The sequence below is a fragment of the Pseudopipra pipra genome, chromosome 3, assembly GCF_036250125.1.
Source record: "Pseudopipra pipra isolate bDixPip1 chromosome 3, bDixPip1.hap1, whole genome shotgun sequence".
NCBI classification, from domain to species: Eukaryota; Metazoa; Chordata; class Aves; order Passeriformes; family Pipridae; genus Pseudopipra; species Pseudopipra pipra.
In genome coordinates, this window is record NC_087551.1 from 116,373,843 (window position 1) to 116,391,418 (window position 17,576).

The following is a 17,576-nucleotide window of genomic DNA, read 5'->3' on the forward strand; positions in this document are numbered from 1 at the left end:
GGTCGTGTTTGGGGAACAAAACAGAATCTGATGGTTCTTTGAGAGGGGGTGGATGAAGTTAATCACCCTGGGAATTAGATTCCACGTTTTTTCCATGGAAAAAATGCTGGGCCCCTTTTCAGTGTCCCTTCCTGCCAGAGCCACCGTGTGGGCCCAGGGCAGCCCCGAGCCAGGGGCTTGTTCCCACCCTGCACAGGAGCCTGTGGTGGCTGATACAGGGAGTATTTACTGTTGGCCAAACCCCTTGGATTTGCAGCCTGGAAAATCAGTGTCTGGACAGAGGCCTGGAGCTTCCTGGTGTCCCATTTAGGTGGTTTTAAACCTTGATACTGATTTCTGTTTTTCATGTAAGAAGCACAGAAGGTTCTCAGGGCTGTGTGAGACCTTCATTCGGGGTGTGGGGTGCAGAGGATCCTGCCCCTGTTCCCCCAGGGATCGTGTGTGGGTTTTGCACTGATGTTTTACCAGCTCTGCCTCTGTTTCTGTGCCAGTTCTGGGCTGAGCCCCGAGGAGTCGGAGCGGCTGACGGCGCATCCCGAGGCAGAGCCCGCCCAGCCCCACAGCACCCCGGCAGCTCCACGCCGGGAGCACGGCACCTCTGCCCCCGAGGCCAAAGCACAGCCGGCCCAGGAAGCACCAGCAGCGAAAAAAGGGGGAGAGGAAGGAAGGGAGGACGCACCAAAGCCGGCCAAGCCCCCCGAGGCCTCGGTGAAGCCCGGCGACCGTTCTCCCCCTGTCAGAGAGAGAGTCCAAGGGGAACCCGTTCAGGAGAGACCCCAAACTGGCGCCAGGCAGAAGCCAGAGGAAGAGAGGAAGCACAGTGCAGCGAGGGAGGTGCCAGGGAGCGAGGCCCTGGGTGCCCCCAGCAAACCAAAGAGCTCCGGGGCAGGGGAGGCAGCAGCCAAGGGGCAGAGCCCGGCGGGGGCTCCGGCCCCGCCCGAGAAGAAGCCCCCCGTGAGTGAGGCCATGGAGGTCAGCGTGGAGGCCCACAAGAGGAAGTCAGAGAGCCCCGAGGAAGCTCCAGGCACCCCTGAGAAGAAGCCCCGGGTGGTGGAGCCCTGCCGGTACCACCAGGCCTTTCGGAGCCAGCCCCAGCCCTTTCCTGCCGCCGGGACCCCCGTGCCACGAGTGCCCCCCCTCAAGGTAAGGGGAACAGGGGCAGAGCCACGGCCCCGCCGCACACGGGGGCCTCCCGTGGAGTCTGGGAATCCCAGAAGGGTTTGGGTGGGAAGGGACATTAAAGCTCATCTCATCCCACCCTTGCCATGGGCAGGGGCACCTTCTGCTGTTCCAGGTTTCAGGGTGGAACCAGGGGAGCTGCAGAGGGACTGCCAGGCTGTGAGGACAGAGCAGGGGTGCAGAGAGCCTGGCGGGTGTGGGAGGTCCAGCTCCAGGAGGAATTCCATCCACGGCTTCCTGAGAGCCAGTCCAGCACTGAGTTACTCCTGTGGCTGGAACAGGCCACGTGGCACCACTGCAGATGGTTGCAGCAGCCCAGGGCAGCAGTGCCAGCTGAGGAGCAGGGAAGGAGCATTTGGGGGAACACCTCAGTTCCAGAGGCCCTTGAGCTGCCCGGTCTTCCCAAGAACCCACCTGGGAAAGGAAATGGGCAATTGGTCACTGCTGGGACAGGCAGGACAGGAACATTCCAGGCTTTGCCCCTCGGGTTTGGGAGACAGGTCACAGGACCAGGCACCTGCTGCTGAACCTGCTGCTTTGGGGCCTTAGGCAGAAGCTGTAAACGGGAAACCACTTAATTCCTGCATTTCTGTGTGTCCCAGGAATTCTACTCCCCTATCTCAGTATCCTTGATTTACCAAAAAGCTGCAAACTCAGAACTTTACAAGCAGTTCATTGTTCTCACCATGTTGCTCAGTACAGCCCCAAGGCAGGAAAGCAGCAATGAAACTGTCAGTGACACAGAACTGGGGGGCCATGAAGAGACCTGGAACAGCACCCAGGTTGGGCTGCCAGGGAAATAAAGGGGTTGGATTTAACAGGGTGAGTTGAAGGGGACTGCAGATGGTGACTGCAAAAGCAGGAGAACATGGGGACAGGTGTGTCCTTCCCAAAACAGAGAGAGAAGTGGTGAAGTGGCTGCTCAGAGCTCAGTGGGACTGAGGGAGGTTTTGTGGATATGGAAAACAAATGTAACCCCAAATAAACCCCCTGAGGTCCCTGCAGGGGGGACAGGGGAGCACCGAGGGCAGGGCAGGGCTCAGCTGGAAAGAGCAAACTAGAGAAAGTCAACTGGGACACTGAGGGGAATGTCTTGGAAGAAAGGACTGAAATACTGGCATTTAATCTCCAGGTGGAGGGATTATTATGGTTTGTACAAAGACACCGAGGGGACGAGTGGTGGGTGTGCAGGGGGAGGAGCAGGATGGTGACAGCGGCCTTCCAAAGGGCAGAAATTCCATCTGAGGGAAGTGTGGAGCAGAGGGAGGGCCGGCAGGTGTGGAGCCCTGCAGGGAGGAGCTGGGTGGGCTCTGAGTGTCCGATGGTTCTCGATGTGACTGTGAGGGACGAGCTCCACCCTGAGCCGCTGGGGTTGTACTGCACTTACACTGGGGGTGAGATCCAGGGCCCTGCACCTCTCCTGTTACTTGTTTGGAGAGGAGGGATGTCTCCAAAGGGGCTTCCCCAAAGCTACAGCCGGTTCTCTGAGACTAAGCTGCCAGCCCTGAAGCTCCCAGCCCGCGGGGGGGACGTTCCCCGTGTCTCAGCCGCGCTTTGCTCTGCTCTGTTCCAGATTCCCGTCTCCAGGATCTCCCCGATGCCATTTCCTGCGGGCCAGGTCTCTCCCAGGGCACGTTTCCCCCTCTCCCTCGCCAGTCCGGGCAGGACAGGGGCCAGGACCTTGGCCGACATCAAGGCGAGAGCCCAGCAGGCCAAGGCTCAGAGGGCAGCGGCCGCCGCCGCCGCCGCCAGCGCCGCCGCCGCCGCCTCGGCCGGGGGGACCGTGCCGGGGCCCGGCCCGGGCGGGGGGACACCCCCGGGCAGGGGGACACCCCCGGGCAGGGGGACACCCCCGGGCAGCGGCACCACCCAGACCCAAACTGGAACGGCGGGGAACGCGCTGGAACTGGCAGGAGCTGGAAGCGGGGGAGGTTCGAGAAGGTTTCTTCCCCAGTGCCCAGGGCCCCGTTCCCAGGTGGAGAGCGCGGCGGCGGAGCAGGGAGCTCCTGGCAATCCTTCTGGAGCACAGCTACAGCCAAGGGCCCCCGCCCAGCCCGGAGCACCCGGCACCGGCTCCTCCTGCACAGCCCCGGCACTAGGGAACGGGAGTGGAAGTGGGAATGGGAATGGGGGGGCTGGGCCGAGCCCCCCGCAGGTGACGGTGACCCCGGGGACGGGATCTCCGCGTGCCGGGACCGGGGACAGAGCGGGGACGGCCCCCTGTGCCCACGGGGCTCCAGCGCTCGGGGACGGGCCCGGCTGCGGCACCGGCACGGTGGGAACACCCACGGCCTCGGGAGGGACCGGCTCTGAGGAGTCCAGAAGCAAATCCCCTGCCCCCCTGGTGTCCTCACTCCCATCCGCAGGCCCCGAGGCCCAGGCTGGAGCTGTGGGCGCTCCTGCTCCCGTCCCGCCCTGCGGCGCTCCCTCAGCAGCACCCGGCCTTAAAACCCCCCCGGGCGGGGCCCTGCCCAAAGCCAGCTCCAGTATTCCTGCCAACAACCCGTTGGTCACCCAGCTGCTCCAAGGCAAGAGCGTCCCCCTGGAGCAGATCCTGCCGAAGCCGCTCACCAAAGCAGAGATGAGAGCGGTGCCCTTGGCCCCTCGGGAAGAGAAAGGGGCAGCAGCTCCTCCCGGCGCGGTGGGGAACGGCACCGGGGCCGAGGCGGGCGACAGACCGTCGGGTTTGCCCTCACAGCAGCTCGGGAAGGTCTTCTGCCAGAACAGGCCTCTGCCTCACATTCCAAGGACCTTCCCGCTCCCCTCGGGAAAGGAGCCCGGCCATGAGCAGCAGCAGTGCCACGAGGCGCTGAGCAAGGCGACCCAGGAGCAGATCCTGCAGACCCTCATCAAGAGGGTGCAGAGGCAGAATTTGTTGCCCGTCCTTCAGCCCTCGCAGCTGAACCTCCCACACTCAGGTTTCCCAGGGGAGAACAGTTCCACCAGCCAGAGATTCATGCTGGGCTTCACGGGCAGGAGGACGTCCAAGCCTGCCATGTCTGGTCATTACCTGCTCAACATCTCCACCTACGGCCGCGGCTCGGAGAGTTTGAGGAGAGGCTTCTCCTTGAACCCCGAGCTCCGCCTGGGGCTGGGCAGTCCCGCGGAGGGTCCCAGGGCAGAGTTTGGGGAGTGCGAGGAGGGGGCCGGCCCGGGCAGCAGCAGCGAGGAGGACGCGGATGACGAGAGCACCGGCGACGAGCGGGAGCACTCGGGCGTCAGGGAGGAGCCGCAGGCGTCCGGTCAGCGTGAGAGGGGATCTCCCAGCACCAGCCCCGTGGGGCCCGGCTCCCTGGGGACGAGGGCTGGGAAGGCCGAGGCAGCGCCGGCGGCGCCGGCAGCCGGCACCAAGGAGAGCACTGCGGCGCTGGACGGCACCGCGCTGGCCCGGGACCTGCTGCAGGCCGCGCAGGAGCAGATGGCACACGCCATGAGGGGCAGGATGCACGGCAGCCCGGAGCTCCTCGGGCCTCCCGCCCCGTCCCCGGACTCGGCGCAGCCCCCGCTGCTCCCCGCCCCACACCCCCCGAGGGGCTCTGCCGGGGCGCAGCTCCTGGGGCCCAGCTACAGCGGCACCATAAACGTCTCCACCTCGCCCGACGTGAGCCAGGGCTCGCTCATCACGGGGCTGTCCGAGTGCAACCAGCTGGCCAGTTCCATGGGGAACGTCATGTCCTTCTCCGTGACCGTCACCACCATCCCCGCCGGCCAGGCCGTCAGCTCCGGCGGGCACGGGCAGCCCCTCCCGGTGCAGGCCTTCGCCGAGGACGGCGGCGTGGAGGACCCCCCTTCCAAATGTTACTGCAGGTTGAAAGCCATGATCATGTGCAAGGGCTGCGGGGCCTTCTGCCACGATGACTGCATCGGCCCCTCCAAGCTCTGCGTCTCCTGCCTCGTCGTGCGGTAACCGGGACGGCGCGTGGGGGAGAGGACGGCTCCATTTAGGGTTTGCTTTCGGGACTATGTTGGGAAGAAACAGGAATTTTACTGCCTTGCACAAGAGACACGTTACTGAATCAGGAAAACAGAGTAGAGTCCTTCTTTCATTAACGAAAGAGCACCTTCTTGTACAGGGAGTCGAGATTGCGCTCGACTGCGTGAATTGTGACAAGAGTTTGCACTTAAGGAATTATGTAAATATGTCACATTATTTTGTTTAAAGATATTTTTTCAATCTTTTAGGAGGTAGTGTTTGACTTGTGCTGCAGTTTCAGTAACCCCAGCCCGCTCTGAGCGTGTTTGCTGAGCTCTGCTCGACGTGGGGGCTCCAACCCGTAGCCTGTGGTTGGTCTTCTCCTGGCAAGGAGGAGAACGGGATAATCCCAATCCATCCGTGTGTGCTGACCGGGGACAGAGCCCTGAGAGGGCTCCCTTGGCTGCCCTCTGGTTCAAATCTTTGGGAGTTGGAAGGCACTGCCAGTGTCGTGCCAGCCTTTCCAGTCATTGCCTTCCCCCCCGTGACCTGGCTGTTCCCAGGAGGCCCCTGGGCTGTGCAATATGGGCTGGGGTTTCTGAGCTGCAAATCCCCTCCTGGGAGGCACTTCAGTCACCACTTTGTGAGGGAGGGGGTGTCTGGGGGTGTGGCTGGGCAAACTGAAAGAAGGAACTGTCCCGGCCGTGGGGCCAGAGTCCCTGGAACAGCTCAGGAACTGGGATTGTCGGTGCCCCCTGAACCACTGAGAGCAGAGCTCACACAGCTGTGCTGGGACTGGCAGGGCCGGGCAGGAATCTGCTCTCCTGGGCATTCCCAGTGAGCTGGGAGGTGCCCTCCTGCAGCCCTGGGACACGGGGGCAGGTGAGGGGCACAAAGCGTCACCCTCGGACCTGCCACGTTCTGGGAAGCGTTTTGTGCTCCTCCAAACCCCCCCGTGGTCAGACATCTCCAGTTCCTCTCCAAGATTCTGTGTTTATTCCGTGTAGGGAAAGGCAGTGTCTGGTTGGGCCTCTCTGGGCAGCTCTCTGTGTTTGAAGAACCAAACCAGGCTCAGCTCAGCTCGAGTTGGGCTCAGCTGAGGGGAAGGATGGGCTGGGGACGGGGCTGCCCCTGCCCCTTGTGCCTGACAGGGCCAGACCCAGCTGGGGATGCTCGTCCTCACTGTCCCTTCCTGGATTCCTTCTCCTGGGGGATGGAAACTGCAGCAGCCCCGTGGTGGCCCCGCGTTCCCTGGGGAGCTGAGGACGGGCTCACATGGGGCACTCGTCACACCAGGGCTGTTCAGAGACCACCAGGCCCGTGGGCCCGTCCAGTCCCACACTGTCCCTGCCCTGGCATGCAGGGGCCTCGCTGCCTCCTGGTCAGGGAACAGAGCTGGGTATGTTTTTGATGGAAAAGCACTGAATTCACTTTGAATCCAAAGGCCTTTTAAAGCTGAAGCAATACTCCCACGGCAGTGGGACGGCTGTGTGGTGCACGGGGTCCTCAGCCCTCCTCTCCTCTCCCTTGGCTGTACTACTGCTTCCCCTTCCCTTCTCCCCCTGGGAACCTGGCACGTGGTGGGAGGAGCAGAAATAATTGTCTGGGAGGTTTTTCAAGGAGCAGGCGCTGCCCAAACCTGCCAGAGCTCCAGGAGCGTTTGGAGGCACAGGGTGGGATTGTTGGGGTGTCTGTGCAGGGCCAGGGGTTGGACGTGATGGTCCTTCCAGCTCAGGATATTCCATGGTTCTGTGATTTATTTGGTGATGGTAAGGAAAAGGGAGTTGCAAACTAAATCCCGTGGTAGCAGGAGTGTTTCCTTCCCTGCCCTGCGAGTGCAGCTGCCTCCGGAGCAGCAGCTGCAGCATCACTCGGTCTGGGATTTGCTCATCTTAAATTCATTGCAGAGCAGTGGCCCCCCCTCTGTCTGATTCCACATCACTGCTCAGCCATCCTGTGGAGAGGATTTAGGGATTAGAAATGAACTCAATTTTTTTTAATCTAAAACTGAAATCTCAAAAAAAACTGCACAGAATTGCTCTGTGAGCGTCTCACGGTGGTGGTGGTTGTAGCCCAGGAATACCCCAGGCTGTGTGTGTTCCCACCACTTCCCACTTCCAGCTCGGGTCCTGGAATTCCGAGTAACTCTGTCCTTGTCTGGGGGTGAAGGAGGGCCCAGCAGTGTAATCCTGGGCAGACACAGCCCTTCCTGCCCGGGACAGCCCCGGGAGGATCCAGTTTGCAGACTGTGCTGGCTGCAAAGCGAACTGACCCGGTGGCTCTTGCCTCAGAGGAGAGGGAGAGGTTTTGCTGCCCAGCTGGAGCAGTTCTGGTCACTCCTCTGGTCACTCCTTGGCTCCCCTCGGTGTGTTCTTCCAGGCTGAAGGAGAGGATGAGGAGGGACCATGGGCAGTGACCTGCCTGTGTCCCTGAGCACTCACCGGTGTCTCACGGGCTGCCGCTGGAAGGGCTGTTCCAGTGTTCCTCTGGCATTTCCCAAACCATCCCCGCCCCAGCTGTGCTTCCAGCTCCTTCATCCCGTTAAACTTTACTGGTGTCCTCTGCTGTGCATGGATTTGGGGCTCTGTGCCAGTTCCCTGGCAGTGCAGGAGCTGCTGGTCCCTGAGCTGTCCCATGGGAATGTGCCCACCTGGCCCTCACTGGCCCGGGGTGGGATGGCTGGGGATCCAGGTGGGATGGCTGGTGATCCAGGTGGGATGGCTGGGGATCCAGGGGGGATGGCTGGGGATCCAGGGGGGATGGCTGGGGATCCAGGGGGGATGGCTGGTGATCCATATGGGATGGCTGGGGATCCAGATGGGATGGCTGGGGATCCAGGTGGGATGGCTGGTGATCCATATGGGATGGCTGGGGATCCAGATGGGATGGCTGGGGATCCAGGTGGGATGGCTGGTGATCCAGGTGGGATGGCTGGTGATCCAGGGGGGATGGCTGGGGATCCAGAGGGGATGGCTGGTGATCCATATGGGATGGCTGGTGATCCGTATGGGATGGCTGGTGATCCAGAGGGGATGGCTGGGGATCCAGGTGGGATGGATGATGATCCATATGGGATGGCTGGTGATCCAGGTGGAGTGGCTGGTGATCCAGGTGGGATGGCTGGTGATCCATATGGGATGGCTGGTGATCCATATGGGATGGCTGGTGATCCAGATGGAGTGGCTGGGGATCCGTATGGAATGGCTGGTGATCCAGAGGGGATGGCTGGTGATCCAGAGGGGATGGCTGGTGATCCAGGTGGGATGGCTGGTGATCCAGGTGGGATGGCTGGTGATCCATATGGGATGGCTGGTGATCCAGGTGGGATGGCTGGTGATCCAGAGGGGATGGCTGGTGACCCAGGTGGAGTGGCTGGTGATCCAGAGGGGAATGGCTGGTGATCCAGGTGGAGTGGCTGGTGATCCAGGGGGGATGGCTGGTGATCCAGAGGGGATGGCTGGTGATCCAGAGGGGAATGGCTGGTGATCCAGGTGGGATGGCTGGTGATCCAGGTGGGATGGCTGGTGATCCAGGGGGGATGGCTGGTGATCCAGGTGGAGTGGCTGGTGACCCAGGTGAGATGGCTGGTGACCCAGGTGGAGTGGCTGGTGATCCAGGTGGGATGGCTGGTGATCCAGAGGGGATGGCTGGTGATCCAGAGGGGAATGGCTGGTGATCCAGGTGGGATGGCTGGTGATCCAGGTGGGATGGCTGGTGACCCAGGTGGAGTGGCTGGTGACCCAGGTGGAGTGGCTGGTGATCCAGCCATGGAGGTGGCCCCAGGCTGGCACTGGCCAGTGCAGGATGGTGGGTGGTGGCTCGGGAGTTTACACCTCTGTCAGTGCCTTAGTTCCATTTCATGGACCAACACTTTGCTTGGGCTACTTTTCTCCTGTTCAGACAATAAATTCTCTTGGGCCCATCCTTGTTTTTAACAGGCTCCTGGTGCAGGCTGGTGGAGCAGCTCTGTGGGTGTGCAGGGGGCACTGATGGGGAGGAGATCCTTGGGATAATGGGCTTGGTGTAATAATCACTGCAATACCCCCCTCTTGGAATAGGGTAAAGCCTTGGAAGCTGCAGCTGGCTGTGGGATGATGTGTTTTAGAAGGGGAGGTCCTGCAGCCTGTGTAGCTGCTGGCGTGGGATCAGCCTGTCCCACTGCTGAGGCTCCTTCCTGCAGGACAACAACCCCACCTTCACACTGGATTTATGAACAAAGGGGTGTCACAATGTGGGTTAAACCCTTAGACTTGGGTTCCCAGGGGATTCATCCAAGAGCACTGCAGGGAATGCTGGCATCCCAAATCCAAAATAAATGATTCTAAAGCCTGACATCAGAGTGGTTTTGGCAGGGAAAGGAACCTCGGTGAGGAAAGAGATTCAGGTTTCAGTTTCCCTGCTCAGGAAGCAGAACTGGAATTACAGCCTGACCAACACTTCTCTTCCCAAGCCCAGACCCCACGGACGGGCTGTGGCACTGGAAGTGCCAGCACAGCTCTGGGAGTTCGGGTTTTGAGCCAGGTGGGCATCAAGGGAAGGAATTTGGTGTGGAATGTCACTGTCCCTCCCTAAATCCCCAGGAAAGAAGAGGTTCTGAGCAGTTGCACTGGCTGGGGAGCTGTGTCTTTGTTCTGGTTGTAGGAAACAGCTGCTGGGGTGGTGATTCCAGGTCAGGTCGTTGCAGCCCGAGGGATCCTCAGGTCCTCACCCCCGGGGGGTGTTGCTGCTCCAGGGGCAGCTCCAGGGGCAGCAAAGCCCATCCTGGGGCGGGAGGGTGGGTTGGAAGCAGGTTTGGGGCCTCTCTCCTCTGGGGAAGCTCAGTGTGAGGGTTTGGAGAACAGGAGCGGGATGGGGTTTCCCTCTGCAGGGACTCAGGTTTGGCTCAGGAATGGCCTCACCAGGGAAGGATCCCTTGGGAGCTGAGCTGGGGCTCAGCTGGGCCCCGGGGTCAGCGCTGGAGGGGCTCAGCTCTGAACTCTGGGATCCCCCAGCGGGAATGTGGGTGGCTCTGGGAATGTGGGGGGCTGCGGGGCTGGGAGGGGCTGGGGTGGCACTTGCACCCTGAATTATCACTTTGATTAGCACAGATTAATTGGGGGGGACACACCCCATTCCCAGGCTGCCAGGGGGTGTCCCAGGCCTGGGGGAACGTGTGGGGTCCATGTGCCGCCGGTGTCCCACGGGGCCAGAGCGTGTGCTGGGAGGGAGAGACCCCGAATTTCCCTCGTTCCCCGGGTCGTTTTTAAATGCTATATGTTTGCTATAACTGCAGAGCGAGTTTAAGAGCTTACAGTAATATATTTTAAGTAATATATATTTTAGTATCTGTAAAAGGCGTGGGCAGAGGATGGTTTCTGAGGTGGGTGACAGGGTACAGGGGGGAGCAGCTCCTCGGCGAGGCCAAGGGGGGGGTTCTTGCAGGAAAACTGAAAAGGTTCAGTTTTTGCCATTAATGCAATAAAAATGGGAATTCTCACAAAGAAGCAATCCAATACTGTTTCCCAGAGGCTTTTCCTGTGTGGACAACAGGCCTGTAAACGCAGTTCCAAAATTCCTAAACCTTTGTCTTTTGCCTTTTTAAAAGGGACTTCAGTTGGGCTCAAGGGGCTGTACAGTGAAATCGAGGTGACACCATTTGAAAATGTATTTTTACACAAATAATATAGAAAAAAAAATCATATTTTACATAAGAATTTTAAGTATTTGAAATATGTGTATATATATATACTGTATGTACTTCGTATATGCTTTATTTTACATTTTCAATGTATTAAAAGGTATTTGAGCTGGTTGGATCTGAGGTGTGATAATGTCTAAAACACACCAGACAAAGGCAGAGGAGCTGGGAGGGATGAGCAGGGGTGAGCTCTGCAGGGAACCACTCGATTGTCAGAGCTGGGCAGGGCTGAAGGGCTTCCACCCCAAACCCACTGCCCTGAGGGGTCTCACTGGGGGGAAAGGTGAACCTGGGGGGCTGTGAAGGGATGAGCACTGCTGTGCCTCAGCTCCCTGTCCAGAGGGATCCCACCTTCATCCCACTCCTCTCCATCCCCCAGCTGCAGAACCACCTCAGACCTGAGAGGGAAGGACAGCTTTGGGAGTCAGTTCACAGTTAAGGTGTGTGGCTGAGATAAGATAAAGAACAGCAAAGTGGTGGAGCTGCTGCTCTTCCAAACAAACATTCCTTGCTCCCCTGGTCCCGCTGCATCTCCCAGCCCTTCCTCTCCCAGTTTAAAGCTGAGCTGAACTGGTCTCCTGTCCCTTTCAGTTCAGGCTCCTCCGATGCCGCATCATGGATTTTTTACTGGAAAAGCTGGGCCGGGAGTTTCACCCTTGGAGGCCTCTGGGCTCCTCCCCGTGGTCACATTCCAGGGATGGGATCCCACGGGCCAGGAACACGCTGCAGCTGCTGCAGCTTCCTCCGGGCTGCTTTCCAACAGGCAGGATTTACCTGTCCTGAAGGGGCAGGTGTCACCCTGAGCCTCATGCACAGAGGTTTCAGGAACAGCTTTTTGATCTGGTGGACAGAGATGTCCCAGGGATGTGCCCAGAAACCGGCTCCAAGGGTTTTCCAGCGCCTTCCAGGTGAGTGCCAGCACAGGCTCTGTCACAGGCCACACTGGAATCAGGAAACTGGTGAGGGTTGTACAGAGAAAAAAAAAAAACCAAACACAATTTTAAGGCAGTGAGGTGATTTCTGGGCATTTAAACCAGCAGGGAGCAGTCCCACCCAGGAGCAATCCATCAGGAACACGTGTGTCCATTGGGATGCAATCCATGTGTCCACTGGGATGCAGCTGTGCCCTTTGGCAAAGGTGGGTTCATCAGGTTTGCTGCTCGTTTTGCTGACAGGGAACTGCACTTTCCTGGCTTTATAGGCTGGTTTTGACACCCATTACGTCTTCTTTTGGCACATTTTAAGGGGAAAACTTTGGTTTACTACTAAGCCTTAATAAACCCTCTGCAGTTCCCTCGCTTCTTGGGGTCCCTAAGCACTTGGGGAGCACTGAGCTGTAGGTTTGGGAAGAAGAAAGAAACAGGGAAAAAACCTGTGTCAAGTGATGGGAGCTTGATTTCCCTGAAAGGGAGGGAGTCAGGGAAACAGGTGTGAAATCAGCTCTCCTGATTTTCTGCCAGGAAAGCTCTGAATGCACTTAACAAACTGGGTAAAATCAGCAGGAGCGTGAGACACCCGAGAGTGGGCAGGAGCCTGAGATTTCTTTTCCCTGAATACATTAAAAATACCAAAAATGTGTATTTTTGAGTGTGGAAAGGTGTTGTGAAGGGCTTGGGAACCTGCCAGTGGGAATAATCCATCCCGACCCTCATTGCAGCTTGGTGACATCACTGGATTTTAACTTGTTCTTCTCCATTTTAATTCACGCGAATAATTAATTAGTTAAGTAAATAAGATCCTAATCTCTTTTTAGCCAGGCAGGACTCCCCTGGGACCCTCGGGAAGGAGGAGGATGGGCACAGCCCGCAGGTAGGAAAGAGCGAAGCCTGAACTCTCCACATCAGAGACATCAATAACTAAAGCCAGGGCACCACCTGGTGTTTTTCCAGGTTCCAGCACTTCTCCCCACAGCCCTCACTGGGTGTTTTCCCAGTGCTGGTTTGGCTGGGCACTGCCGGGGAGGTGTGGGGGGAGAGGGGTGGAGGGGGGTGACACCTGTATCCAGGTGGGATCGGGTGGGAAGGGGTGGACACGGTCAGGGAATCGTGGAATTGGTGGCACCTGTATCCAGGTGGGATCGGGTGGGAAGGGGTGGACACGGTCAGGGAATCATGGAATTGGTGGCACCTGTATCCAGGTGGGAAGGGGTGGATATGGTCAGGGAATCATGGAATTGGTGGCACCTGTATCCAGGTGGGAAGGGGTGGATGCAGTCAGGGAATCGTGGAATTGGTGGCACCTGTATCCAGGTGGGAAGGGGTGGATGCAGTCAGGGAATCGTGGAATTGGTGACACCTGTATCCACGTGGGAAGGGGTGGATATGGTCAGGGAATCGTGGAATTGGTGGCACCTGTATCCAGGTGGGAAGGGGTGGACACGGTCAGGGAATCGTGGAATTGTCTGGGTTGGAAATGCCCTCTGAGACCATGTTACGACCCGTCCCAGAAAGGGGTGAGAAACCCGAGTTCTTATTAATTAACCCCTCGGGATGGATTAGAGTGAAACGACACCGAACGATCGGCAACATTGTCTGTGTGGGGTTTATCTTAGGAGGATCTTCTTTCAAAGGTAAACAGGTATGTTGCCGTTTTGGGTGTCATCATCTGGATCTATCGTCTGTGGCAATATGGTGTAAAGATAAAGTTTAGGGAAAATGCGTAAGGGAGAGAGGGAAACACAGGGCTGTGTGTGTGAGGGACAAGCGGACGGTTGTGAGGGCGGGCTGTGGATGGAGCTGTGAGGGGAGGGTTGTGAGGGCGGGCTGTGTCTGTGAGGGATAACCGGACGGTTGTGAGGGCGGGCTGTGTGTGTGAGGGGAGAGGGGACGGTTGTGAGGGCGGGCTGTGTGTGTGAGGGATAACCGGACGGTTGTGAGGGCGGGCTGTGTGTGTGAGGGGTGAGCGGACGGTTGTGAGGGCGGGCTGTGTGTGTGAGGGGTGAGCGGACGGTTGTGAGGGCGGGCTGTGTGTGTGAGGGATAACCGGACGGTTGTGAGGGCGGGCTGTGTGTGAGGGACAAGCGGACGGTTCCGGCTCACGCTGCCCCTCGCACATCCCCGATCCCCTCAGGGCAGGCCGGGGGCGGGGCCGCGCCCTCAGCTGTTTGCCCTGCGCCTGCGCGTTCCCGCCGCGCCGCGGGGTGAGCGCCGCGCGCGCTGGAGCGGAGGCGGGAGCGCGGCGGGGCGGCGCTGGCCGCCGATTGGCTGGAGCGCGCGAGAGGGCGGGGCTCGGCGGGCGCGGATTGGCGGGGGGCCGCGCGCCGCCGGCAGGGCCGGGCCGTGATTGGCTGGGGCGGCGCGGCCGCGGCCGGGACCGTTGGAGCGCGGCCGGGGCTGAGGCGGCCTCGCCGGCCCTGGAGCCAACCGGACCCCCCAGGACCTCCCCGGGAACCCCCGGGACCCCCCGACTGCCAGCCTTGGACAGGTGGGAGCTCGGGGTGCCGGGCTGGGCCCGGGGGAAGCGTCCAGCGAGACCGGGCCGGGCCGCGGGGCCCGTGGGGGAGCCCCGGCGCGCAGCGGCCCCGGGCTGTGCGGGCAGCGGGGCTGGGCCGGGCCGGGCTGCGCTCTGCTCCAGAACAGCGGCTGCTGGGACACGGAGGGTGCGGCTCCAGCGCTTGGGATTAGCGGGAGACACCACCAGGGCAAAAGCAGCGCCGTGTTCTGTGTGCGAGATACGGGAGATGTAATTTTTCTTTGGGAAACCGCTGCTTTCTCGGAGGAAAAAAAAAACAAACCACTTCCTTTTTTCCCCCGTCTTTTTAGGTCGTCGGTTAAATGTTTGGAGAAGGAACCGAGCCCAGGAAAGTGGGAGTTGCCCAGAGAGGCTCCTCAGTGTGATCCAGGTACCGTGATCTGTTGGACTGACTGTGGGATCGAGCATAAATGCTGTTATCAGGTGCCTGTTTCTTACAGAACTGATACTGAATTTTTCATCTCTGACAAACCTGTGGCCTGGAGCAGTGACTTCTGCATTTTCTGTCATGTATAGGACATGTAAAAATATTCCTCTGTGAGATACACTCCTCTACTTGAAATTCCCACAGAATTGCATCGTTGTGGGACACATCCCTTGGCTGGGAAGGTGAATCTCATGATGGAATGGTTTGTGTGAGAAGGCACTTTAAAGAACATTTAATTCCCCTCTCCCTGCCAAGGGCAGGGACACCTCCCACTATCTCAGGTTTCTCCAAGCCCCGTCCAACTCAGCTTTGGACACTTCAGGGATCCAGGGGCAGCCACAGCTTCTCTGGGCAGCCTGTGCCAGGGTCTCCCCACCCTCAGAGCCCCAGTGTAGTGCTGTCTCCTTCCCGAGAGGGTTGCTGAGCCACAGGGAACGGGCAGGGTGGCACAGGGATACTGTGGAAATTCTTTCTATGCTGCTTCAAGTCTCAGGTGGGACAGAATCAGAGTTCTGGAGGTTGGGCAGTAGTTGTGTGTTGCTGCCCTTTAACTGTGCTCTGTACTTTCAGTTTCTTTGGTTACTCTGGTTCCTAAGACTGTTTCTTTCTTCTTCCTGTTTCTTTCTTCTTCTTTTTCCTTTTTCTTTCTTCTTCCCAAACCTACAGTTTAGTGCTCCCAAAGTGTTTAGGGACCCCAAGAAGTGAGGGAACTGCAGAGAGTTTATTGAGGCTGATGCTGGCCCAGGTTGCCCAGAGAAGCTGTGGCTGCCCCTGGATCCCTGCAAGTGTCCAAGGCCAGGTTGGAGCAGCCTGGGCTGGTGGGAGGTGTCCCTGCCCATGGCAGGGGTGGCACTGGATGGGCTTTAGGGTCCCTCCCCACCCAAACCTTTGATCACTCTGTGCTCTGTCTGGTGTGGCTGCCCAGTGACAAACCATTCCATGTGCCTGAGCCAGTTGTTCAGAAAGTTTCAGTTCCAGTTTTCCTCTGCCCCCTAAATCCTCGCTGTGCTTCCCCCTGCCCAGGATGCTGCTCCAGAGGCCTTTTCCTTGGCCATGTTGTCCTGTTAAATCCTCTCTGGGTTCCTCCTTGTTCCCGTTATCACACACGGGGTTCTTGTCTTGTTCTCTGCTTTGATCCATCCCAACCCTGCTGCTGGGGTCAGTGCCAGGGCAGCAGCTCCCCAGTCCATGGCTGGGCTGCCAGGGTTTGGTCCTGCTTTTTCCAGGATCCCACTGGGAAGGGGGCACATCCAGGAGCTCCTGTAGGTGCCGTGGGGCTCCCTCTCATTGTTCCCTGCTGGTTCTGTGCTGCTGAATGCAGAAGCCATGCCAGGATTGTGCCAGGATTGTGCCAGGATTGTGCCAGGCTCCCCAGGCTTGTCCCAGGCTCCCCAGGCTTGTCCCAGGCTTGTCCCAGGCTTGTCCCAGGCTTGTCCCAGGCTTGTCCCAGGCTTGTCCCAGGCTTGTCCCAGGCTTGTCCCAGGCTTGTCCCAGGCTTGTCCCAGGCTTGTCCCAGGCTCCCCAGGATTGCCCCAGGCTCCCCAGGATTGTCCCAGGATTGCCCCAGGCTTCCCAGGACTGTCCCAGGCTCCCCAGGACTGTCCCAGGCTCCCAGGACTGTCCCAGGCTCCCCGGACTGTCCCAGGCTTGTCCCAGGCTTGTCCCAGGCTTGTCCCAGGCTTGTCCCAGGCTTGTCCCAGGCTTGTCCCAGGCTTGTCCCAGGATTGTCCCAGGCTTGTCCCAGGACTGTCCCAGGCTGCCCAGGACTGTCCCAGGCTGCCCAGGACTGTCCCAGGCTGCCCAGGACTGTCCCAGGCTCCCCAGGATTGCCCCAGGACTGTCCCAGGCTGCCCAGGACTGTCCCAGGCTCCCCAGGATTGTCCCAGGACTGTCCCAGGCTCCCCAGGACTGTCCCAGGCTCCCCAGGACTGTCCCAGGATTGTCCCAGGCTCCCCAGGATTGCCCCAGGACTGTCCCAGGCTCCCCAGGATTGTCCCAGGCTCCCCAGGATTGTCCCAGGCTCCCCAGGATTGTCCCAGGCTCCCAGGACTGTCCCAGGCTCCCAGGACTGTCCCAGGCTCCCCAGGATTGCCCCAGGCTCCCTGGTTTTTTGGAGCAGGCTGCTTCTTTCACAGGCTGTGGGTCATTCAGAACTTGTTGGCTGTGGGAGAAGAAATCATGATTTTGTTGTCTCTGGTTTAGTGTTTATTAAAAGACTTGTGCCAGTGAAGACTTTTAGGCAGCCTAGATCTGGGAGAAAAGGTAGGAGACCTTATAATGTGATATCTATTGTAGAGTTTTATTTGGCCAGGTGCATCTCTTTGGAAACAAAGGGAATTATGATAGCAGGGTGCCAATTCATTACTAAATTTTAAAAGGATTGGATGTCTAAAGGATGTTCTGTGGTTCAAAACCACTTAGAATTATAATAATTCAAAGTAGTTACTGACTGACTGCAGGGGTGAGGTATTTTTCAGCCTTCATCAGTGCAGCTTTTAACTTCATTTGGGTCAAAGGGCAGACTTGCTGATGATGGAGGTCTTTTCCAAGCTAAATGATTCTGTGATTTAAGAGATGGGGGAGTGAAGGGGTTGTTCTGGCATAAGGCAAACAGGGAGGGAGCTGAGGCCTTAATTTAACTTATTTTTTAAAACAGAAAGTGCCAAAGCTTAAGGGAGTTCTAGTTTTCAGTGCTTGGTTTTACAGAAGCAATGGCCTATCACCAATTAAAGTTTTACTTCTGGCTTACTTTGTTTTTGCTTTTAAGTTAATGTAGGAGATGAAATTAAAGAATTAAACCCCAGCAAGCCCTTTTATCCCTGACTCAGCTGTGGTCAGGACCGTGGTTCATGTTTGCAGGTGTTTCTCACTGCCCCTGGACTGGGATCACTGGGATTGCTGGGGTTTCC

At 58.5% G+C, this 17,576-nt stretch overlaps 3 protein-coding genes across 25 annotated transcripts in view; 2 read left to right on the forward strand and 1 right to left on the reverse strand.

Moving 5' to 3' along the window:
• ASXL2 (ASXL transcriptional regulator 2) overlaps nucleotides 1-10,887 on the forward strand; it is a 72,641-nt gene extending 61,754 nt beyond the window's left edge. Inside the window, exons 11-14 of one of the 5 annotated variants that reach the window (XM_064651161.1) lie at nucleotides 492-1,143; nucleotides 2,753-7,762; nucleotides 8,414-8,604; nucleotides 8,752-10,887. In XM_064651161.1, the coding sequence (XP_064507231.1) occupies nucleotides 492-1,143; nucleotides 2,753-5,086 (2,986 nt within the window). In that variant the 3' untranslated portion in view covers nucleotides 5,087-7,762; nucleotides 8,414-8,604; nucleotides 8,752-10,887. Of the gene's footprint in view, nucleotides 1-491; nucleotides 1,144-2,752; nucleotides 7,784-8,413 lie in introns of all 5 variants that reach the window. The other 4 variants (XM_064651158.1, XM_064651160.1, XM_064651157.1 and 1 more) reach the window with 4 other exon arrangements.
• PREB (prolactin regulatory element binding) overlaps nucleotides 1-17,576 on the reverse strand; it is a 345,777-nt gene that overhangs the window by 65,822 nt on the left and 262,379 nt on the right. The window lies entirely within an intron of this gene.
• DTNB (dystrobrevin beta) overlaps nucleotides 14,072-17,576 on the forward strand; it is a 137,102-nt gene continuing 133,597 nt past the window's right edge. For 15 of the 19 annotated variants that reach the window (XR_010429631.1, XR_010429633.1, XR_010429634.1 and 12 more), the window contains exon 1: nucleotides 14,531-14,610. The gene's annotated coding sequence lies outside the window, so the exon portion shown is untranslated. Of the gene's footprint in view, nucleotides 14,193-14,530; nucleotides 14,611-17,576 lie in introns of those variants that run through there. The other 4 variants (XR_010429635.1, XM_064651192.1, XM_064651193.1 and 1 more) reach the window with 4 other exon arrangements.